The sequence below is a fragment of the Ruditapes philippinarum genome, unplaced genomic scaffold, assembly GCF_026571515.1.
Source record: "Ruditapes philippinarum isolate M1 unplaced genomic scaffold, ASM2657151v2 ctg12411_1_1_1_1, whole genome shotgun sequence".
NCBI lineage: Eukaryota > Metazoa > Mollusca > Bivalvia > Venerida > Veneridae > Ruditapes > Ruditapes philippinarum.
Window position 1 is genome coordinate 1 of NW_026857234.1, and position 26,251 is coordinate 26,251.

At 31.0% G+C, this 26,251-nt stretch overlaps 1 protein-coding gene across 1 annotated transcript; it reads left to right on the forward strand.

Annotated features, from left to right (window-relative positions):
• The first annotated feature begins 15,430 nt into the window (after nt 1-15,430).
• Nucleotides 15,431-26,001, forward strand: LOC132749134 (inactive dipeptidyl peptidase 10-like). The gene is made up of 6 exons (XM_060738830.1): nt 15,431-15,476; nt 15,716-15,767; nt 19,923-20,062; nt 22,863-22,958; nt 24,955-25,052; nt 25,906-26,001. The coding sequence occupies exons 1-6, from the start codon at nt 15,431-15,433 to the stop codon at nt 25,999-26,001; spliced, it is 528 nt and encodes a 175-aa protein (XP_060594813.1).
• The last annotated feature ends 250 nt before the right edge of the window (nt 26,002-26,251 follow it).

Genomic DNA, 26,251 nt, shown 5'->3' on the forward strand with positions numbered 1-26,251 from the left:
AAATAGTCAGAAAGTCATGAAAGGATGTATGAATGGTTATTTTTATAGTTTAAGCGTTGCTGGAAAAATTGAAATTCCCATTGGAATAAATAATAATGTTGGAAAAAATTCCAATTGGAATATAAGTAAAATTCCGGCCGGACAGCATAATTCCGGGCGGAATACATGAATTTCCGCCCGGACAAATTTTTTAAAATACAATTTTTGATAAGAAAAAAAATTAAAATAGCTTCAAATGAAGTCAATTATTTATAATTAACATTAAATCTATCGTATGAAATGATTTTTAAGTGTTTAGGGCAAGTATAAATGGTAGTGAAGTTTGCCACTATCCCGGTGGTGCAAAGATTTTCCGGTGGCTGTTTAAAATAATCATGTTTAAGTTTAAATGTATCTTGAAATTTTGGTCACCCGCCCTCCACACCCGTGTTTATGCAAAATAATATGTTGAAAATTAACAATGTTTCTGTTTGCTGCTGGTTGAGTGCATTCATATGTCGCATCACCTTAAGATATGTTTAATGTTGTTCTTAACATATTAGTTGATTTTATAACGCTATCTGTTTCTAGAAACTTATCATTTGGTATAACACCAGGTTTTATTTAACAGTGGTACATGTTACTTTCATCTTTCGTGTACTACATTTGAATATATTGTTTCATAATTTGGTATGTAAAATGTTAGTTATACCAAGGCAGTGTTGTTTAAGGTTTAGTCGAGTATGTAATACGTAATACATTGTATTTCTTGCAGTTTTATTGTTTCAATCCTTAGAATAATACAATCTTTTCATTCGATAATGATTTTTGATATTTTTATACATGTAATATCTTTATAAGACCTTGTTAACACTTGGCATGTGATGTGGATCTTTATATCAAAGCATAGACAAACAATTGCTAACTGCTAGCCCCTTTTCCTCATAATGATCGTTCTAATAATAAAATACAAGTCAACTTAGATATGTTTATCTTTACATTGCACGCTCAAATTTCTCTACAGTGCAATTTTTTTAAACAAGTAATATGCTCACTTACAAACATTTTGCAAAACAGGAAAGGAGTTATATTTTGGAGTTTTATTTATTTTATTTAATGTATTTCATTTCCCAGAACTTTTGTTCTGTCATTATTGTACAAGTTCTGCTTGCATTTCTTCATGAAATCAAAACTCCGACAAAAATTTTGCAAGTAAAAACGGCCTTGTTTCGGCTGAGCATCTTTTTAAAAAACCGCTTCTTTTAAGAGTTTCATTTAGTTCTGAATGTGACAGTAAATCGCTTTAACTTTCGGATCCTGTGAATTCCTTTTTTCTATCTGTAATTATTCAACTTTAAATAACATTATAGTTTTTGCCGACATGGAAATTATTCAGAACGCTTTAAATTAAACGAATTTCAATAGGACGTGGAGATGAAATAAATCTCAAACGAAAATATTTAAGATAATTGCTTCTCTGTTACACAAAACATAATAAATTGAGTAATGTTATTTAGAGGCTAAAAGTTCCATTAAAGTCAACCGAGAACCAGGCTTAAAGCTGTATTTAATTAAAATGTATTTTTTAAGCGTTGACGTTAAAACCAAGCATTTTAGATATGAAACCCAATTGATTTATGAAATGTCGCTATAATTAATGATTAATGAAATTTATTAAATGCAGCTTTAAGAAAGGTTTACGCACTAGTTTTAATTTTCACTTTTCTCCTATGTAAAATGGGCCTCTTCAAAATACATTTGTATCAATTTTTTGTAAAGTATTTGCAATATGTATTCATTGTGTAAAATAATCATTTGATGCAATAAATGACTTGTTTGCAAAGTGTTTACGTGAAGTCAACTCACCACAAGATGCTTCATTTATGGTTTCATTTATTCAGTATTTCTTTTGCATCAATTAAGGGGAATTTTGTTCCTAAAAACAAGACTAAAAGGTATAATAATAAAATTGTTTTATTAGGAAATGTCCTGAGAAATCAGTACATGAAGAATATTTTAAAAACTTTTAACATCTGTAAAATAGAGAAAATTAGAACCCCTAAAGAATGCCCAGAACGACAAATTTGAAAATGCTACAGGCCTGGTTTTATTGAGCATGTTCATGGACGGTAATGGAAAGTGCAAGTTACCGTCCACGTCACCTAGCACCGGCCAAGGCAAAACATGAAATGGTAAAATTTAGAATTTAGAAACATCTGAAAAACGCAATAATCTGTGCTCTTTTATCAAAATTCCATTTTCATCAGTTATGTACATTTGATTATACTTAAGGATGCACCGTCCTTTACTTGGTAACAAAAAAGCTGCTTTTCAGCGATAGAAAACATAGATGTCTTATTGAAGGTTCCGTGGCAACCGCTTGATAAATCGTTTGAAGATAGTACTCGTATTTAATTATATTTATTTTGCCAGCGACATTGGCGTTGAGTAAAATATTATTGATCAAATAATTTCATTTAACCTATTTTCAACTTATAATATTTCCTGGAATGCCATCTTAGAATAAAGATGAATTACGTTTCTTTTTTTGAAAAAAGTTCCTCGAATACCATCTAAGAATGAAGATGAATAACGTTTTTTTTTTCTGGTAGAACATAGGTCATTATGCGCTGAATCATGTAATTATAAGATAAGACACAATGGGATTTTCAACACCTAATCTCAAGAGTAGCATGAATTATCCTTGTCTAATTTTGATATTATTTTCTTGGAATTAGAATTGAATGTAATAAATTTTTTTAGACAATACTATAAAACCTTGTATTATTGTCAGTATCAACATGTCTTAATCTTAAGGATTGTGCACATTATAATCATTTTGTGATAGCGAATACAGAAGATACATCATTATGTACTTATTCATTTCAAGTGTTTTAAAAATAAGGAAATTTGATTATTTTATTTATTTTCGAGTGCTTTCAAATGACTTTCCGAGGATAAAATTTTTAGTTTCGCTCTTTTACATAAGCATGTGTCAACTAAATGTTCTTGCCTCTTCATCAATTGTGTGTGTTCTTTTCAAACTCTATGATCAAGATGCAGATTTTTGTTATATTTTTATCAGTGAAATGAATTGGGTACCTTAAAATTTTTACTAATTCAGGAGTGACATTCTCGCTCGTTCCATTCCATTTTAAAGTTGTTGTTTAGGGCGTCCGGGCCGAGTGATTAAGGTCGTTAAGTTTCAAACCACTTGCCCCTCATCACTGTAGGTTCGAATCCCGCAAATATTTTGTTTATTATTTGGGGGCCCTCACTGCCTAGAGGCTTTGGATTATTTTATGTTAGGAAGCTATGCAGCTAGCTTACTGAACGTCGAAGGGACACCTGAGGTCTTCCTTTACAAGAAAAGCTGGAAAGTCGCCATATGAACTTAACTGTGTTGGTGCGACGTAAAACCAAACAAAATACACTCTGTCGGTTTTCACGTCGCACCAACACTGTAAATGTCATATGTCGAATCTCTGTCTGTACGGGTTGAGGAAGACCTCAGATGCCCTCTGTACATTATTGCAGGCACGGTATAATCATCACATTATTAAAGAATTCATAGCCTTACAGCAGCGAGTGGCTCACATAAAATACTCTAATGATTAAGATGAGACAGCTATCTAGTGTGCATATGTAACATCATGGTTCTATCCAGGTGCCTGACAATGCACGGCTCCAACCAGTAAAACTGAGATATCGCCATATGACATCATTTTTGTGCGACGTAAAACAAAACAAAACACTTTGATCACATTAAGATGTTTTAACTACTGATAAAACAAAGACCATGGCACTCTAGGTCATATTACCTTAGGTAATACATAATTATGTTTGAAATCAAATGATTGTATCACATGTCGGCCTTAATCACAAAATCACATGAATAATTCCTTGTCACTCTTTAATATTCATTGATAAAACCGACTCGGGAAATAATTGGCAAAACATTGTTTTCATCAGCTTTAGACAAGTCTGTGTGATATAACCATTTTTACAGCTTCTTTGGTTGCTTAAAGGTTTTGCATTATTCCAGGAGCCATGAATAGATTTCCATTCATTTCAAAGACAATCCGTTCCATTTTTTGTGTTTGTCGAATTTTGTTATGAAGTCATGGGAGTTCTATATTTATACTAGAAACATTCAACAACAATGTGTCTCGGTCTTAGAGACTGGTCTACATATGTAACATTTTTGTGTGGAGTGAAAGGTACATCGTTATGCACTTACTTATTAACCGGAGAATACGGCGAAAAATAAAGTAAAGTAAAAAATAACATTTAGTACATTTGGCAAACAAACATTTTAAAGTGAACCAAAATTATTTATTGCCGTGCTATTTGTTTACTTATGTGTATGTATATATATTAAACACAGTAACTTATAAATGAAATATTGACAAATATTGATGATATCAAATGCGTAATGCAATTTTCCTTAGTTTCACTGTAAAAAAATATTTTCATTGCTGCAGTGAGACATATGTTTCGTATTTTCACTGGTATCTGGTCGGACTACTTTCTTCTTAATTCAGCCAATAGACAAAAAAAACGAGACGTCTTAAGAATTGTTAGGTCATAAAAGAGAAAAGTATAATTTTATAATAAACAGAAAATTCAAGTTCTTTTCAATAAATAACTTGTAGGATTTATTTCCATCCTGTCATACGAAAATTACCATATTTCAGTTTTGGCTACTGCCACTCGTGAAATATTTATTTTCATACCACTCGATGAAAATAAATACTGTATTTATAGAAAAAAACCTGAACATCTTCTAAATATCTGCTGTAAGATGAACAAAAATAAAAAAAAAGTTATGGCTTTGATTCCATGACTTTTAAGTGATACAATTTGTGTACCGCTAAAGTCGATGCAAGGAGGGGGGGGGGGTGGGCGTGAGGGACGTGAGGGGTGTTGCATTTCTTCACTATTCCTCATGTACAGACTCAATTAAACCGAGTCTGGAATTTTCATGTAATTTTGCTGATAAAAAAGCTTCGGAGGGACCACTTCGTCCAGATATTAAAGAAAAAAGTAAAGTGATAGATACAGATATATCTTGCATAAAACGTATAAAGTATCGCATAGATTGTAAGTAATTATAGTAAGGAATCTTGTTTTATTAAAGTATTTTTATCCACTAAGGTGGAAAGATCGAACTTTAACTGGTATTCTATTTGTATGGAAAAGCTTTTTGCAAATACAAGATTACGAGTATCTTACGTTTTAATTATAATCAAATCTCACATAATGACGACTTTCTAGTGGGTGTTTATAACGGTAAATCGCTGTAATTTGCAATTCTGTTTATTCCCTCTTTAGAGATTAGTAATAATTTTGCGATATTTGTACAGTATAATCTTGTTTTGGATTTAATTAATTCATTAAGTAGTGATGTTACTCGCAATTTTTAGTAACTTAGAAAGAAAAGTAAAACGTTAATAAATTAATGCCAGAGTAGTGTCTGTTGTTGTGAAAAGTATTTTGTGTGTGTTTCAATGACAAACTAAAATGATTCAGAGTATTTCACACTAGAATAATATTTATGTTTTGACCTCTTGATTTTGTTAAATATAAAATTAAATACTAACTTACAGATTTAAATAATTTATATTACTATTTAGAATTTATTTTGGTCTCTCCGTCAATAAAAGCATTAAAAAAATATCGTCAAAACTTTGACATATATCAATGATATGATCACTGAAATATTAGTTGTGCCAGTCTTATTTCATTTAAAGGTAAAGCAAATTCATTTCTTATTGAAACTATCAAAAAACTACTATAAAGAAATATATCACTTTTATGTGTTCACGTAAGTTATTGCAGTTTTCCCCATTAAATATTAAAAAAATGTGCTTTGTCATTGTTATTCAGTCAGTTCTGGAAGCGTTTCCAAACCCCTTCTCTACAAGTGGCCTGTTTTACCATAAATTGCTTTAACAACACATGTAGCGTTATCACTGCTGAAATTTTTACTACTGTTTGTTTGTTTGATTGGGTTTTACGTCACACCGACACTGGCGGCGTTCTAGCTTAAATGGTGATGGAAGACCTCAAGTGCCCACCTGAGTATAACCACCGACGTTCCGTAAGCTAGCTGGATAGCTTCCTCATATGGAACAATCCAAAGTCCTTGTCAGGATTCGAACCCACAGCTGTTTCTACTGTGACGCAGTCTTTGTTCTACCGTAAAATGGCAAAAATACTTTTACAGCTGCAGAAAATGATATTTTGTTTATTTATAAATATTTAATCTAATTATAGTAGTATCAAAAACTAGTAATTATATTTCTCTTTTCTGTATTAAAACGTTGTACAAAAGTCATGGATATTATTCTGATTCTTCAAATAAACGAATTTCACTAGTCTTAAAAGTGTAATACATCACAGGAAAACGCGGAACATTTCTTCCTGTCTTGGTCAAGATAATTGCTTCACACTAAAATAAATTAGAACTGAAACTAATAAATTGAGACTTATTATTTATAGACTTAAGGTTGTATTTAATGTAACCCTTGTTCAGGCTGACAATCGATTTATTTATAAGTATCTTTTTTCTACTACAGGGTGAAGTACACAACATATGTTCAGGAAATATCAAATCTCTTGGTTTATGGCAGTTTCTCGACAAACACTTATTTTATTTATAATTCATTCTTATGTAATTCGACGACTGCTGAATAGTGCATTCATTTGGAAGGAGGAAACCTTCATATCATTTGTAAAAGTGATTACAAATATATTACAAATCCTTGTGTCTTCCAAATGTCCGTTGATATTAACGCCTCTGATGCCAACAAGTAAGGATAATTCTCTGTTATAGACCTATTCTGACAGCTTCTCTGGAGTATGCAGAAGTCATACATTTATACATATTTTTCATTTAATTAATGTTAATTGTAATGCGCTTGGTTTTCCGTTCGTCGTGATATCATAAAGTAGTTTAGGAAAATGAAGCTTATACGAAGTCTAAAACATTGATAACATTGTGGGATAAGTTTTAATCAAGCGAAACAGACCCTTAAAGTGATTCTTCGCCAGATAAAACTATTAAGGTATAATATGCTAAAAAAACTACTGGGAGTGACGCCACAACTTCCATCAAGTTATCAAATAGCTGCATAAGAAGCATTTCACTGAGAGAAAAAACAAAGCTCCGAGGTTGAATTGATCCCTTTATTTCCGCATAATTAATTCCGAATACATCTATTCCAGCACAACACACGATATTATGCAATTTATTAAATGAATGTGTAAACATTCCAGACATAAATAATGGCATATACAACGTAGTTAATGTAGACAATACATTATGACCGACACTTTAATTAGTCTCAATAGTGTAAATCTAACATAAAATATATTAATGGGAAACTCCCTTTTTTGGCAGTTTTAGTAAAACAATGTCTAAATTTGGGTAGGTACATGTAATGAAAATGAGGAAAAAATCAGTCAAGAGGTTATTTATATCATTCAGAGACCAAAAAGCCGGTTGTGTGACCAAAGTAAAATTTATTTAGTGAAGCCATGCTAATCGTATATTTTGAAGGAATGCTTTGAAATGCAATATATGGTTATACTTTATTTCGTAGCGGAAAATTTAATGGATATTAGATGTATTAATTTAGATCAAAATATTTGAAGATGGCCTATAATGTGGCTGGAGGGAAATGGAAAAATCCGGACGATCCAGCGTCTAAAATTCAACTTGGAGCAGTACGTATCGAGATGCTATTTTAACAATATTCTGTTATAATTACCGTGCTTATACTAGAATGATTTAGAATCCAAATATATCTTCATTGATATATCATATCAAATTACCTTTATCTAATTCATTTAACACACAACTAGTTTTAATTAAATTTCTATTTAAATTCCACTGAAAATGTATCATTTTAGCAAATTGTAAATTACCATGTCATTTTTTCTACGAAGAACGGGCGGATTTATTCTAATTGTTGCGAACAAATAGCAGTATATTATTGTAAGATTACAAATTATTGCGATGAATTGTATTTCCTTAGAAAAAAATGTCCGCAAAGTATTCTGGTACTGTCATTATCTTACAAACCTGAAAGAAAGAAAAATCGCGCATCGATCTGAAAGTAATAGTCACGAACATCAAACGAATCTGCAATGTTCATTTCACGAAATTTCGCTACGCTTAATATATGATTTTACACTATTAAGCCTAATGATTTTATAAGATAGTATTTTAGTTGTTATTTGATATATCAATATTTACAATAAATGAATGTTTTACAGTCTATTATATAAAATGACAAAAACTTCATTACGTCGATTAATCGCATAGCATGTAGTATAATTGCTATTTAAAAAGAAGGGATAAATACATGTTGGGCCAATTGTGTCTTAAATGTTTGCAATATTAATGATAAATATATGAAATTGTGAAAAGTGATGAAATTATATATTATCTAATATTGTCTAACATTACATATACTCTGGGAAAACTATAAGACATTTTATCATCTAGTTAAATTACACTGTGTTACAAGTCCCAAGTGTCCCTTATCGTAGTTTTGAGTAAATTGAGTATAAATCAATGTCTACCAGTAGAAGAGTACGATCAAGATTTAGTCCGATAATAGAATAATAGTATATGGCTTATGTTACGTTTCGGATCGAAATAGCTGTCCCGAGGGCCCGAATATACCCGTTAATTTGGCTAAAAGGAAGCTTGCCGGCTTGGGCGGGTTATCCATTGAACAGATTTTCTGACGCATGTCAGATATTTTTTATTCCATATTTTATCACATTCTATCATTTTATTAAAGTAATTACGTCCATATTACACTGCTCTTACAAAAGCATATAAATTCACAAATGCATTTATAACGGCGGAAGGACGTCATCCTTGTTTCTTTCACCACCCACTCACATGTAGACACCCATTCCAACCCCACCCCAGGTCAGATAAAATTTTGGGTATTGGTAAAACTAGCGTTAACTTCAAACATGTGACTTAACCATAAACTTGTAGCAAAATAATCTAACGGTAGACAAAATAAAATTTCATTGGATCTGACCTATCCACGAAAATTAGTGTCCTGCGAATAATAATGATTTGCAGCATTCCACTTTGACATAAGATTGAGTAATTTGGTAATTTCTTTCTTTGTTTGTTTCTTTCTTTGTTTCAGCATTCTTTTTATTAGATGATGATTGAAAGTTATGTTTTTACGTTTTATGATTATTTTGCTAAGGAAACAAGACAGCTATCCAATTAGCTTACAGAAAGTCGTAGTTCAATCCAGTGCATGAATAACGAAGGTGCAACTGAGGTTTTCCTCCCCTAGGAGAGCTGGAAAGTCGGTATAACTTCAATAAAATAACACAAAACAAAACGGAAATCACCAATTAAACCCTATAGTAGTTTAATACAATGTACTTACTTACAAATATTTTGCAAAGTTTTTCATCATTGATGCAAATTGCAGTACTTTAGTATTACTATAATTTGTATGCAATGAATTATTCATTTACATAACAAAGTGTTATCATGTCATATGCAATATATACGATGGCTTTCTTAACATTGAGTACTTTTAATATTCCTTTGTGTTCCAAAATATTGTATCAACAATTTTGTGTAATTTACATAAACGATTTTAAGACACCCATGGGTACAATAAAAGTGTATAGGAAACAACCGCATTTTACTCATGCAACATAACCAAACATTACCATACCGAATTCAGCTGACTGGTAAAACGATGTACCACTTATTGTTAAGCAAAAATTAGACAAAGATATGTATAACGTTTGGAAATTAACTTGAATTTTGAAACTGTTTTTATATTTCGGATTAAATATGACTACGATGTGTGACTGCAGAATTATGCAAATCTAAGTATACATTTTAATAGACTAATGTTTGAAGTTACATACAGTTTTGGTGTTATTTGTTATCTAAATGGAAATGAGAAATAGCGATTGTGATAATATCTATTTACGACTAAAACGTTTGTTCTGAAAGTTTTCTAAGAAATTAGAGTGTATTTGAATAGAGAATCAGTCGATTGAGATGTGTTCCAAAGCGTAAGGGAAAGTTCCGGTAACATTTTAGCTTAATTTTAGCATTTTCCAGTGTGTGTCAAATTATTTCTAACTTTTTTATTTGAAACACAAAAGTGACAACAGTAACTTTAGACATGCATGCCGCAACGACATCAAGCTCATCCGGAAATGCCGGTGGCACGACCAGGTCTAGATCACATAATTCATCGAAGCAGCCTCTTGATCTTGAGGTTTGTAATGATTAGAAATGATTTGTTGAACTCTAAAGAGTGTTTAAGAAATGTTGAATACATGCGTCGTGTAGATACTTAATAACCAAATTGATTGCACTAGTTATTCAAGCACGTTGTTTTTCACACACCCATGCTGCTTTTGCGACACCGTAAAAATACGGTAATGCATGGCCATGTATATAATATGGCGTAACGTCGTACGTTATACGAATATAGCGTAAAGACGCGCTTAGCGTTATCATGACGCTATAGACGCGTCGGTGGAAAGTGCTTACTCTTTAAAAAGAATATGACATTCGTGTAGCTTCATTACAGAATTAATTGAACTCGTTCAACATATTCAGTCTTGAACCTACACTTATTCTATAGCATCCATTTGGAGGGTTTTCTATTGAAAATGAGGCATAATTAAATGGTATACCTCTAAGTAACTGAAATTCAGGTATTCCTACGATACAAAAGAGAAAGAAAATCACCTGATTTGTATTCGGCGGCTACGCTCACTCGTACAAATCATATAACTTCATGCTCGTTTCTGATTGCTGCAAAAAAATTCTATTCCAGCATCATGCATGTTTTAACTTGTCTTAAATTGTGAGGTTTTAACGTATGTTCAAAACCTGTTTCAAAAAAACATTAACTTTATTGAAACTGTTTACAGCGGTCTATATGTTTGTTAGATCATTTTCATAATCGAAAGAGTTCATCTGCATACCAAAACAAATTTATTATGAACGGACCTTTAAATAATTGAAAACAACAGTGTGTATATATAACGCTTATCATAACGCCCATAAACGTGTCTATATCATCGTTCAGCATTCACTCGTTTATATTATTCATATTCTATATTTACCTCCATGGAAAGGACGAGCGATCAAGACGCTCAAAATATTTATTAGAAAGACAAACCAACCCACCCCCAAAACCCGGACATTTGCACAACAATTGCCTAAGGTGTTTGCAATGGAGACATCTTACCTGAGGGCGTGAACAGTGGCTTGCAACTATTACCACTACCGTGGATGAACAGGCTCATCCAAAACGAGCCTGTAACATTTTCAGTTTTATCCTTTTCTTTCGTACGTTCCATTTATGAATTCTGTTTTTCTTTATTTTAAAGCTTATATTTTCATCCGATTTATGAATATAAGTTACATGGAAGTGTCGGTGTTTAAAGTCATCTTAGATGATATTCTGTATAATGTTGACAGCAAGATAATTCATTGTGTGTCATGTAAAGATTTGTTTACTGATATGCCAACAGGTTTGTTAAACGGGCCGAAAGACCCAGTCAGTGGTACTAAGGAATGGCATTCCAAGTGAGCCGTGTTCGAGTCTCGATCGGGCTTTACCTTTTTCTCCCGCCCCTCCCCCTGTGATATTTGGCGCCAAAAAATAAGACTGAATGGTATCAACAAATCTGTATATGGCTAATAGACTAATATATCGTAAACGTTTTATTGTGTTAGTATCTTTATAGCCAAAAAGTACTTTTTGAATATTGACCATAAGCTCGTTGGCTACTTTACTATTGTGTGTTTTCCAACGCCTAAAGTATATATATGAAAATTATATTGTCAACAAAGTTCTTGAGCACAGTGTAATATTATAGAAATTGGCTGATCTGGATAATTATCTGTTTTAAATATTTTTTCAGATTAAATATCTTATTTACAATTTTCTGCAATTTTTCAGATTTGTAGTTATAGGAACAGTGAAGTTTGGTTACAGGCAATATCTTTTACATCTTCAGTTGACCGATTTATCTTATACATTACTTTACTGATAGTATTTTCAAAGTTACTCAATTTCTAAAATTGTAAGCATCATCATATGAACCAAAAAGCAAACTTATGTTGCTAGAACTTTGACAATAATTCGATGAAATATGATTAAGTTTGTCTCACTCGTTTCCAGTTCATTACCGTCACACGTTGTTATCAGTTTTCCGGCTGTCTTCAAACGAACACGACAATAAAATCCTGCTTTATATCTTCTTGTTACAAAATGGTTTGTCATTTGCATAACTCTAACATATTCAGCCTATATGAATGTAAGCGTTACAATGTACGAATATTCATGATTAATGTACCGTAATGTGATGCGTAATATCGCGTATTTGATGGCAAAAAGGTCATAATTATGCGAAAGTATTACCCGGACATATGTTTGCAGTGAAGCGAATGAGGCATTTGGTCATCACAAAAAGAAAAAAAGAAAATGTAATATAATAACATAAAATAAAACGTTCATAACATTATATTTTAATAAATTCATGCCATTCTGTTATCTGTATTGCAATACAATACAGACGTATTTGGTAGACCTGTTTTCATCATTTGATAAGGCTAAAAAAAATCGTGAAGGAAAATATGCAGATATAGATATAATAATTGTTGACGATGCTTAGTAATGGGCGAGACAGAAAGGTTGGTCTCAGTAGAGTCTAGGGGATTTTACCTGATGTAGATATTCTTAGCAAGAAGAATTGATATGGTATGAAGCAGTGCAATGGCCAGAAGGTTAAACTGACACACTAGGGCAATGACAATTACTTCATATGACACCCTGTAGAGCACTAGTAACGCTCAGACAGTTAAATTTGAAAAAAATAATCCAAATTAGATTCAAGCATTCATTACAGTCTGGCAAAAATTGGAAAATGTTTAAACGACCAGGGTATATTTAATGTCTTAACAATAATAACGTGCCCATTGTTTAAAAGCCTTTACCGTAAATGAACAACTTGTTCATGGTTAAAAAGCCTTTACCGTAGATAGAACAACGTGTTCATAGTTAAAAAGCCTTAATCATAAAAAGAACAACTTGTTCATAGTTAAAAAGCCTTTATCGTGAAAGAAAACTTGGTCATTGTTAAAAAAACATTTTTCGTAAAAAGTAAAACTTGTTTATTGTTAAAAAGCCTTAATTAAAAGAAAACTTGTTCATTGTTGATATGCCTTTAGCAAACCTAAATTAAATGCAAGCTCAAGCCAACTACTTGTGCATGAAAAGAACAACTTGTGCATCGTTTAAAACATTCAAAACAAAAAGGAAAAAAGTTCATTGTTGAAAAAGCCTTAAACGTTAAAATAACAATAAGCTATTTTTTGTCAAAGCTGCGGGAAATAAATTACTTCTTAATATCACTTGCCCCTTGGCCACATTATACACAGTATTGAATAAATCTATTTCAAGATTGCAAATTATAATGGGGGTGTTGCTATTTGATGTTATATTTCTTGTTTAATTTATATGCTATGTTTTTTTTTATTTTAAAGAAGCATTCAGAGCCAAATAAACTGTCATTCATTATGTATAAAACAAAATAGGTCAGAAGAAATAAATACTGACCCATGAGAATGATGATATTTTCTTGGTAAATTATACAATGAAACTGTGGTTTGTTTTTAAATAATTGATAGGTTACTATACCGTTTTTTTGTCAGGGGAAAAAACAGAGTTTAAACGTTACAAAATTTGCAGAAATAGTAGAAAGGCTCTGGTAAATATCCCAATTGCAAATACTTGTAGGGAAAATAATTGTTTGCTAATTTAAAATGATATAAATCGCAAAGTAATCTCTGGAATGGTTATGGTAACCAATTTTACAGTCTGAAAGCTTAACATCTAAGTCCGGTCCATATTATCTGATTTATGGGACATTGAAAGAAGTTGTTTATTTTTTCTTTCGAGTCAGACTTTAAATATATATCAGCTATGTACTTTTGCTTACATAGCATGTTTTTCATAAGAAATATGAATTTGATTTGAAAATATTTAACCATCCTAACAACGGAAGTAAAAAAAGTATTATTTCGCGCACATGCGTTCTATGTAGAACATACATTCAATACTATAGAAAATGTTGATCATATGAAATTTGACAATATAATTCGATTATTTGAAAAAGAATTGATTTACATGATTTATCGATTATGTCTAACTTGTTATTTTTTAATCTCATTCTCACCGACTGAAATTTTTAAAAGTAAATTATATGTCCGAGATGTAACGGTTTATTGATATATCGGATCAAGTACATTTTACGCATAATTATCATGAATAATTCATCCCTTTATTTCATCAGTATTTGTGTTAATTGAACATCTGTTCTGGTGTAAAATTAGTCCGCTATCTGCATTATACATTAATTGTGTGCGGCTTGTTTGATCCAGAGGTCAGTTGTTATACATGATGTTTAGACAAGATGAAGCTTAATTTACAGTATTTTTGTCTGCTGTGTAACTTTATTAATAAGACAAAATAATTAAATAATGATAAAAAAATCGCCGTAATGTCAACTTTATACATAAAATTGAAGTTTGGATTTTTTTTTAGTATTTCATACTTAATTAATTAATTATTCTACTTTGATTTTATTTTTATTATTATTATTATTATTATTATTATTATTTTAATTATTATTATAATTATTATTATTATTATTTTATTATTACTATTATTATTATTATCATTATTATTATTATAATTATATATTATTATTATTATTATTATTATTATCATCATCATCATTATTATTATTATTATTATTATCATTATTATTATTATTATTATTATTATTATTATTATATTATTATTATTATTATTATTATTATTATTATTATTATTTATTATTATCATTATTATTATCATTATTATTATCATTATTATTATTATTATTATTATTATTATTATTATTATTATTATTATCATTATTATTATTATCATTATTATTATTATTATTATTATCATATATTATCATTGTCATTATTATTATTATTATTATTATTATTATTATTTATTATTATTATCATTATCATTATTATTATTATCATTATTATTATCATTATTATTATCCGTTCAGATCATTTTACATTGTCTTTGGAGGGAATAGGAAAACATATGAGGTGGTGCATATATAAAAGTCGTAAACATCACTTGGGTATAATTTCTGTCTGTTTAATTATTGCAAAAGATTGTGGTGTGTCCCACATAAAATTTCACCCATCCAGATACATTTACATTGTCTTTGAAGAGAATAGGGGAAAATGACATGAATTTGTCAAAATTCTTGACAGAATTATTGTCAAATTATTGACAGAATTATTGTCAAAATTCTAAACAGAACTATTGTCAAAATTCTTAACAGAACTATGTCATGTGAAGCGTCTAGAAGTAGGAAAGGTGGTCACTCACAAGGTAATTTATGTTAAATTCTATCTAGTATATATTCATTTCATTCATAACGTATGTCTCTTAGATCCCAAGCAATTGTTTCAGACAAGTCCGTCTTATTTGATTATTCTTGTTCCTGTGATTATTGGCATCGCGAGACCGCCATGCTCATTTATTATTCTGCTAATGACCCATTCCAAAACGAGGCTGGTAGGTTTATTCGTCTTGTGTTAACACGATACTATAAACTATTCTATATACAGATCTACAGGGACTTGAAGCTATAGCTAATACGTACTGGAGCACGGGGTTAAAGTAATAAAATTGCTCGGTTTGTGTATTATAACCCGCCTGAAATACTTTCTTATTTAGTTAAGGTTGGTCCCGATCAAAGGTTCTGAGCAATAAATATGCATAACATCTATACATTTTATGGCGGGAGCTGATGCTTCAATACACTTTATGGTATGGTTCCGAGAAAATGATTAATTATGGTATAAGTTTAATCAATAGTTTAATCTATAGAACATTACTTTTAAATGTATCAAAAAGTGTGTATATGCTAATAAGGTGTCTACGATCAAATGAAAAAATAAACAAACCTTTTTATGAAGTTAAACACTTGTGCTTTTGATTTCATAACTAATGCTACGTAATATTTGTTGCAGAAAAAACGTTGATAATTATGATTGCCTGTTGACTCAAACAAAACAGTTAAATAATGAAATATGTTAAGGATATAAAGCTGTAACTCATGATTTTTTTATAATTGTTTTTTCGTTCTGTTTAAATACTTTAAAAAAAGTTTAATAAGGTGTATTTTTTATGATATTTAAATTGAGTGTTTCTAATATTAGGCCAAGTAGTACACCTTAACATAGTTCTGGGAACCAGACTAGCTCGCACATTTTTTCACCTTTATTTAGCTCATATACAACTACTTACTTTATAAGAGGAAGCAGACGTAAATTTCGCGCCAAATGATTCCCCCAGCCTCAATATGACTCACATGTGAACATTGATGTGTGCTTTTTACAGAATCCTTTTTTTCTTCTGCTCCTTTTACGACTAACAGAGCACAATATATGACTTCCTGAAAGCAAACAAATGATAATACAACCTCCCTAATGAATAGATTAATACTCAAATGTAAAGAAAACAGTCTGTTGTTTAATAGAATCTTATATAGAAATAGATGGTCGCTGTAACATCTCAAGCTTCTATATGAAGTCAATAAATAATGACCTATTGGCAGTTAATATTTCAAAGGGAATTATATTGCGTGATAGGATGGAGTTTCACCGTATCATGTGTTAAACTTATTTGTTCTTATAATTACATTATCGAAAACTACATCAAAATATTTGGCAACTTCTATATGGGTGACTTGTAGTGTTTCTGTATATGTAGAATGCATAACATTTTCTAAATTGTTTGGACTGTTTATGTTTTGTACACTTAGGGACTTAAGGAGTATGATAATTTGTGTCTTAAGATCTCAATAAAAAAGACAGGAGCAATAATAATGGATTAATCTGATGTTTTGTCGATTTATGTGCTTATGTTGATATCTTTAATAATCGAACGCAACGTGACTCTCGCTTTTTTGAAAATATTGTGTATTCTTTTAATAATAATTTTGATTTCAAACGTTTACCTGTTCAATAAATAAGAACAAAACAAAAGAAGAAAATTATAAATGATTATGTAGTTATTTTGATTGTAATGGTTCTTAAATGTATTTTACAAATACATGCATATTAAGATTATCTACATTAAGCGTTAATTATGCACGCGGCAGCGTCCTCACAGCACGCGCCAAACGGTCAGCAGCCGACTTGCCGGAAGAAGGCAGGTGCACGAAACACATCAAAACAACTTGTGGATTTAGAGGTAACTATAAAATGACTACAATGACTATCAATTATATTTCATTTCTCAAGCACTCGATTTTCTTTTACCTATTTTTTTCTTCTTTTGGTGGGTTGTTTGAATTATTTGTGATGTGCTGAGGTTTTTTCCTGTGTCTAATCAACGATGCATAATTTGCAAATTCGTAAATCATGTTTAATACGTTAAAAGCAGCGCAAGTAAAACAAAAAGAAAAAATACTGCGCGATTTAACAAGTTTTTTTTATATCTTGACTGAATTCTTATTTTATATTACATTTTTTCCACTTCAGTCTAAAGATTTATCTTTGATTTTATTTGAAAAGAAAAAAAAAATTCAATTTACAAAATGAGTTTCATTGTGTTACAAGTCGCGTATTAATATATTTTTTTATAATTTCAAGTTAAAGATGCGACCTAATTTTCTTGGACACGTCTTTTTTTTACAAAGGTAACCTGTCAATTATACTTTTGTTGCAAAGAAAAACGTGAATATATTCAATACAAATAAAATTCACACCAAAAACCTAACCATTTTAACTGATGACGTCGTGTGTGTTTATTTCGTCATAACTAAGGAACCTGTGCGAGTGCGACTCGACACTTCTTCCAGCAGTAACGTTAAAACAACATAAACATAGATAAAAAGCAGGTTTCACCAAACCAACTGATTAAAAACAACATGAAAGCAACAAAACAAACACAAAACAGCGAAAACATACATTTTTATATATATTTGGAGGTTGCGCATGAAAATCTCTAATGCTTACACCAATCACGTGACGGAATTATCAAATGATAAACCTAATCCGTCCCCTATACATGTATTTAATTAAGTGAAACACTTTTGACAAAATGAACAAGACAAATATTAAAATTCATTACATTCCATTCTGTTAAGACTCATGGCTAGTGAAGCACATGTACGTAACGTACAGTGTTATTAAAGTTATTTCAATAAAGAAAACTAAAATGTTATTTTAAGTCTTAAACATCAGTGGTTACTCACGGTATACGTATATTCCGTACAATTTAGTATGTACGAAATATATACCGCCGGTAACCGGACATTAGTCTTAACATAATTATTGGCATATTTGGAAAATACCGTACAATATAACATCATCATCATCATCATCATCATAATTATCATTATATGATTATTGTTGTTGTTGTTGTTGTTGGGGTGATGGTGGTGGTTTTCTGTGTTTTTACTCCAAATCTAGGTTTGTATCTAACACTTATTAAAGTGTCATTAATGCTCACTTTTTCAAGTCAAGCTGAGATAAATTAGTTATATATTTCCAAGCATTGGCTATTTTAATAGCGATTGAAGACAAAATGATGATTAAATATGTTTTGGATGAAGTATAAAAACTGCTTAAAATATAAAATGACTATCCCATTCTTTATATAGATTAACATTTCCGAAATTTTCCGAAATATATGTTATGAGATGTTTATATGTGGGTTGCATGGGATATTGATTACTCAGATCATGTTTATTATAAAATAAATGAAAACCAATTTGACGAAATGTAAAGTTATTTCAATTTTACCTGAACACTCACCATTTACTCTTTGGTGGTCATAATGTCAATTTAAGTAAGGTTAAAAACAGATGAGTACAGATATAATAATTTATTTGAAGAATACATACATTTATGAATTCTGTTACAGTAGTGTATGTCACTTGCAGTCTAGGGTAAGGGTCATGTTTGCATACCAGAAGGTCTATTTTCGCAACGGCACATATTTAGTGTTGTTTTACCATAATGTAAATATCACAGTGTATATATTTTATGTTGCACTAATTTATTAAGATGAGTAAAATGATCCAAATGATGAGAACATGTGTTTGTCTGTATATCAATGATACAAAAATCACGTTTCTAATTAATACAATATTTTATGAAGAGATGATATCACCAAAATACACGTGTGCGACAATGCTACGAAAGACCGGTAGAACAATTTGTTAAATTCTTGAATTCATAAAGTTGATATCATGATATCGTGAAGTTGATATCGTGAATTCACGAAGTTGAATTCGTGAAGTTGAATTCGTGAATTCATGATGTTGAAACTTGAATTCACGAAGGAGAATTCGTGAAAATGAATTTTTGAAATCGTGAATTCATGAAGTTGAAATCGTGAATTTATGAAATTGAAATCTTGAATTTATGAAGTTGAAATCGTGAATTCATACATTTGAAATCGTGAATTCATTCGTGAAGTTGAAATCGTGCATTCGTGAAATTGAACTCGTGCATTCGTGAAGTTGAAATTGTGAATTCGTGAAGTTAAATTCGTGAAGTTGAATTCGTGAATTCGTGAAGTTGAAATTTTGAATTCATGAAGAGGAAATTGTGAAATCATAAAGTATTAATTGTAAATTCGCGAAATTGAAATCGGGAATTCAAGAAATTGAAATCGGGAATTCAAGAAATTGAAATCGGGAATTCAAGAAATTGAAGTCGGGAATTCAAGAAGATGAAATCGTGAATTCATGAAGTTGAAATGTCCCCACCGGTCTTTCGTACAATACCCTATAAACGTCTTCACACAACAATTGTAAAGATGGAATTATTTTATATATTTTCAGGAATTGGTTGAAGAAGAAAAAGAGGAGAAGAATTGGAAGGGTATAGGGATAGCTCTGTTGGTGATAGTGGTTGTGTTCAGTTGTGTGTCTGTCGCAGTTATAATTGTCACACCTGGTGAGATTATTATATAATGTAGTGTTACAACTGAACATAGTGATCAATTGCAAAATATCAATGAGCCGCGTCACGACAAAACCAACTTAGTGGGTTTGCGACCAGCATGGATCCAGACCAGCCTGCGCATCTGCGTCAGGATCCATGCTGTTCGCTATCAGTTTGTTTACTTGTTATAGGGTCTGTAAGCGAACAGCATGGATCCTGATCAGACTGCGCGGATGCGCAGGCTGGTCTGAATCCATGCTGGTCGTAAATACATTATGTTGGTTTTGTCGTGACGCGGCTCAAATGGTGTTTCACAATGTTGGACATTGTGCCTTCATACATATATATGCTTAAGCTATTCCGAGACAGGGCCAAATTTGGCCATAAGTCAACCAAGCCATTTGAAAGTTATGGGGGCTGATTAAAGTCATATCGTATTTTCGTTTCTTCGCCTTTAAAATGCAAAAATGCAAAAGTTGGATTTTGTCGCCTATTTGTGTTTTCGAATTTCCGCATTTTGAGGCGAAGAAGCGAACATACAACATGGCGTAGATCAGCCACCATAGAAAGTGTTGTAACAAATAAAAGAACGAAACTTTCAATGCTAAAACAGTTTAATGTCACCCATTTCTTGTTCTATGACTTACTTCTTTATTTGTTAAAGAAAATGATACTTTCTGTCATTAGAAAAGAAATCATCTGTAAACAAGAATGTTTATAATCAAATGTGGTGGTGATGGTAGCTCAAAATTGCCACACAAATTTTATTCATCAGGGTTGTTACATATATTGACTGAATGACATTTTTTGGGGGCTATGGGGGGAGGGTAGAAAAGACCGAATCAATTTCATATATTTTGTTTCAACGCACTACATCAGTTGTAAAATAAATATTGTAGCACACTAGCGCATCAAAAACTTCGTACACAAACGTTTTACTCAAATATGGAAATAAGTAATTATATTCAATTATAATTGAATGATAATCGGGTTTTAATATCAGCACATGTATTGTCTGAAAAACCAAATGAAATTAGATAAAGTATGCATAATATAGTAAAAACTAATAAGAGTAAGTATGTACATGCACAAGTATAGGTAATAGTTCATTTTAGAACGTTTGTAAACAGTGAGGCATACTGTCTTAAATTCGGGATTTTCATAACTTGAACCACGTCTCTACAATATGTTATGCCAATGTAGAAACCGAATTCAATTATACGTATATCTGTATATCTAATATAATTGATCTCCGGTCAAATTCGGTAATCATATTATCCACCGTAGACTTCCTATCCAATACATCAAATATTCAATACAATAATGTATTTACAATTGATTTAACATATAATGTAGTTATTTATATGATCAATTATTCAGAAAAATGCAACTGTTGATATATTGGGCAACATAATTATTCCGTTTTTATTTTGTTATAATATCTAATAATAGGTGTGTGGCTTAAAGTAAAAACTGAAAACAACAAAACAAAGTATACTTTACCCGCAAATGCTGGAATTATTATATTATACAATGGTAAAAAACAGCTTATCCGCTATAGCTTAACGGTGCACTACCGCTCACAAAATTACGATATATATTAGCAATAGTTAACAAATATTTCAATTGACTCTTTAAATAGGACATATTTTTGATATTGCTGGAAATGGACATGCTTTAATACTTTTACAATAAAAATAAATTCAATTTCCATACCGTGATAGACAACGGTTAGAATCCAAATTTGTTTGTATATGCCCCAATAAAATTCAGCTATCTATCTACTATATTATTATCTATTCAACTTTAATTTGCGTGAAAATCTAAAGATGCCTACACAAACTTTATTTACTTATTAATTTATTTATCTTTATTTATTATCTACACTAAACAATGAACAAAAATTTGGTTAATCTAAGGTGTCAAAAATTGGCAATCTAGTTTTTACTTATTCTTATAAAAAAATCTCGCCAAATTTATTCTGTAAATATACATAGATACAGTAACGAATACGAAAGTAAAAATACGTCTAAGGAAACTGTATCAACAAATATGAATATATTTAATCATAAGACTGAATAGCAGTTAGATTGAATTGATTTTGAGAAGAAGCTGTAGGTTCGAGTCTCGCCAGCGTCTTCAAATTATTTTTATGAGAGAAAGCTATCGATATTGCTTACGGAACGTTGATGATTCTACTCAGGTTTCCGTTTATGCGTGAAATAATTCGAAATCGGGCACCTGAGGTCTACTTCTACCAAGAGGTCGCCACCTCACCTATACTGTTATAGTGCGGCCTAAAACCCAACGAAAAAGATCCTAAAACACAAAATAAATGTTTACATCATATATCATCTACATCATAAACATGACATGCGTTTTACTTATGAAATGTGTACATGTAGAAAAATCAAAATGTGGAAAAAAAATTCCTCAAAACAATTTAAAGAAGTTTTAAAAGTGTAATTAAAATAAAATTTGCATCCTGTTTTATTAGGTTTTTTAAAAGGAAATTTGAAAAGAAAAATCAAAAATTTTTTGTTTTTTTCATGAAATTTTAAAAACCACTTTTATTTCTCGATTGAAATTTTAAAATAAATTTATTGTAATTTTTTTTCCGTTTTCCGGAAAAACCAAATACTAATTTTATCATAATTATGAGCACCCAAAAATCCCTTTTTTTTTCTACAATGCAACTCTAGGCCCTTCCCCTTTTACGCCAAAAAAAGAACCTTTTTTGTTAACATAAACTGAACAAACTCAGAAATGTTTGAAATTCACAATATTATTTCTTTTATTGATCTATTTTCAGAGGAAGTTATCGAGCGTGAAGGAGACAAACTGTTGTTGGAAGAATTAATCAAGGGAGATTACGAGCCTTATGTTCTGGAACCTAGATGGTCCCGAGGTAAAAGAATCATTTGTTGAAATCAACAAATAAACATTTGATTACCACAAACGAAAGTTTATTAGGCTTACATTCTGCTAGGAAAATGTTTTCTTATATCAGAAACGTTATCCAGCTAGCTTACGGAACATCGAAAGTTCGTTGGTTCTACGTAGGTGTTCTCATGTACCTGACATATTCATGCACGACGCAACGTGAGTCTTTCTCCACAAGTAAAGCTAAAGCTAAAACATTGTCATTGAACCCCCCACGACGCCCCTCGAGAAGAAATACGCTTTCAGCCGAGCGTTAAAAAAAACAACTTTCTTTATATATGTTTAGTTCAAATATGTAGTTCGGATATTAGCTAGATTTCTGAGCGCAGAGCTTGCTTTTCAAATTTGCTGAAATTTCCATTGTCGACCATTTCGATACGTGTTTGAACATCACGTTGTTGGCGATTGAACGTATTTATCGTACAGTAAAATGTACGGATGAGCAAAGTCTTACAAATTTACCTCAACATTTTGTAACACTTGCTATTATCTATCTTGGCGTTGTCTGACTCTCCATCTAAATTATAATACATAGACAAAAATATAATCACATTTCGTGCCTGCTACTAATTCAAAGTTTCAAAAATTATTTGCGTCTTTTTTCAAGGGATAACCTTTTTAAAGATAATCAAAATGTCGGATACAAAGCAGTATATCACGTTAAAACTGACACAGTCTGCAAATAATATATTTCAGACACGCAATTCCAACAACATAAAGACTTTGGTATACGGAAATATATATTGTCTATAAGTAGCAGTACAAACAGCTGTGCTTCTTTGTTTTATGTTTTATATAGCTTCAAATGTCGCGTAACGAAACACACATTGAAGATTAAGCAGAATTTCATTTGCAATGCTGATGCTTTGAACGCTCGGCTTGATGCGTATTTCATGGCGCTCAGTTAAATTCCTGACAATTTTGTAACGATGACAAATGAGTGTTTTACAGCATCAATATTCAGAAATTATACAAAGGAATACGAATCCGTTGTAATTTTGCAATTTATGGTTGTGTGATAAACGTATCTTACATTTGTTGTCATTTCCCAAGAGTCCATTTAAGTAAATGTGCAGCAAATTCTGTATTTTGAAATACTTATCTTGCAGTAAAACATGATCTAAAGGTCGATAATGCATGCTACAATGTACATATACTTTTGCTACCAGTTAAGAGTCAGAACGGCCTACTTATTCGTGCAATTAGTTAGATAACTCTTCAAAGCTTTTTTAAAAATATATTTATTGGATAATTAAAGTAAATTGGTATACAATTGACACAAGTATTTCAGATATTGAAAAAATAACAATAGAAATATATCATTTGGATATTCCAATTAAATATTGATGAAGTTTTTATTGTTTGTGAACATTTATATAATGATATAATATAATGTTCACGACAAAGCTTTTTTCAGTTGCTGTCGATATTTTACTTCGGTCTAACAGTTAAATTTTCATTTTAACATAAACACTACACTAACAATAAAACGTAATTTTGTTAAGTAATACGATAAAATACATATATACATTTCCCAATAAAAGTTTGTTAAGGCGTTTACTGAAAAAAGACAATAATACAAAGAAAAACACTAAAGGGTCTTCACTGATTTTTTGTTGTTGACATGACAGGACTGGAAGCATTTTTCCGAGATTCATGTGCCATTTGATGTTGGTCTATATATATAAATTGTGTGCAAAATTTAAGATCATTCCCTGACTCTGTATTTCTAGAATGGTTATTTACAAGTGTGAAATATGACCAAGAATTGAAAAATGCGGTTAACTCTTTAAATCAGATCATTTTAAGAATGTCACAAAAATCAATTCTAAGTATACTCTATTATCTATTTATATCTTCCGTTTTAAGTGCCCAAAGTTGAAGCATGCAAGAAATTCAATTATGTTGTTACAATTTATAACTTCGGAGGAGTTCATTTAAATATACTTTTTTTATTTCAGATGGAAGACATTTAATGTATAAAACTAGTGAAAACGAACTGATAGATTTTGAATGTGAAACAAACTTTTCTACACAATTTCTTGACAGCTCCCCTTTTGTAAGTATACAAAGTACACACTTCACCACAGTGTGTCTACTTTTTGCATGAGTTATCTGGGTTTCTGTTTTCGGGATGTTAGAGTTACTAACATGGGATCAATTGGCCACGAAGACAAAGCTGCAAGTTTGACGCTAACCACCTAGTTTGTTTACACAAATTTCGATGTACCTTACAAGAACGCCGTCTGTGAATGAATATAAAATAACGACAATGATCAACCCTTACACCTGTAAAACTGTCGGTTTGATACACGTTCCGAAACAAATAACAGAACATAACTGGATTTTTATTCTGTAACTTGTACAACACAGTATCTTGTTTCAATACAAATATCAAATATGATGAACAGCTAAGCACATTATATAGTTCAAAGACATAAATAATACTGAAGAATGAACATATATTGCTGCAGAAAAAACGATTATAGTTAGTTAAGATAATTAGCATTAATAGCGTTAACTGAACATTTACAATATCTATGAAAAAGGTTTTAACATAAAAAATTTATGTATAAGCATAAGCTTATCAACGTATCTTGCCTTTACTATTTGAAAAAATGTGGCTGATGGAAAAACTTATTACTTGAGCCATTCTAAGGTACCTAAGTTTAATACAAGTTTAATATTTAGTATTTCCTTATTTGTGGGTTTCGTCATTCTTTTAAAATCTTATTTAGACATAAGTATCTTAAGTAGTATACTTTTGAATTGTATCACTTGTTTATCCCATCATTACGAGAAAGTATTAAAGTTGATATAGTTGGCAAGGGCGAGTAATGTCTTTTTTTCCATGTAATATTGACAAAATTCCTTTGTGACCTTTTCTAATATCTAAATTTTCTCATTTTCAGAATGAGTTCAGTACCAGTCAATATCTAGTATCAGCCGATAAGAGTTATATTCTATTTCAATATGAAAGAAAAAAGGTATTTATTATATTTTCTTAGGCACATTTTACCTCATATATGAATCCACCTGACTTAGCAAGTGCAAATGTTTCAAAATTCAAAACTTTACTTTTTTCATGTTAAAATATTGAATACTGCTTCAGGCGGTGCTAGTGATCGTGGATGGTATCTTGCTTTTTCGGTACCGTCCATGACCAGGCGCAATCAAACCGAGCCTGCAACATTTTTAATTTTGTCGTTTAGGGATTCCGGTTTTCTCTACTATCAAACCTACAATCCTTCGATTTAA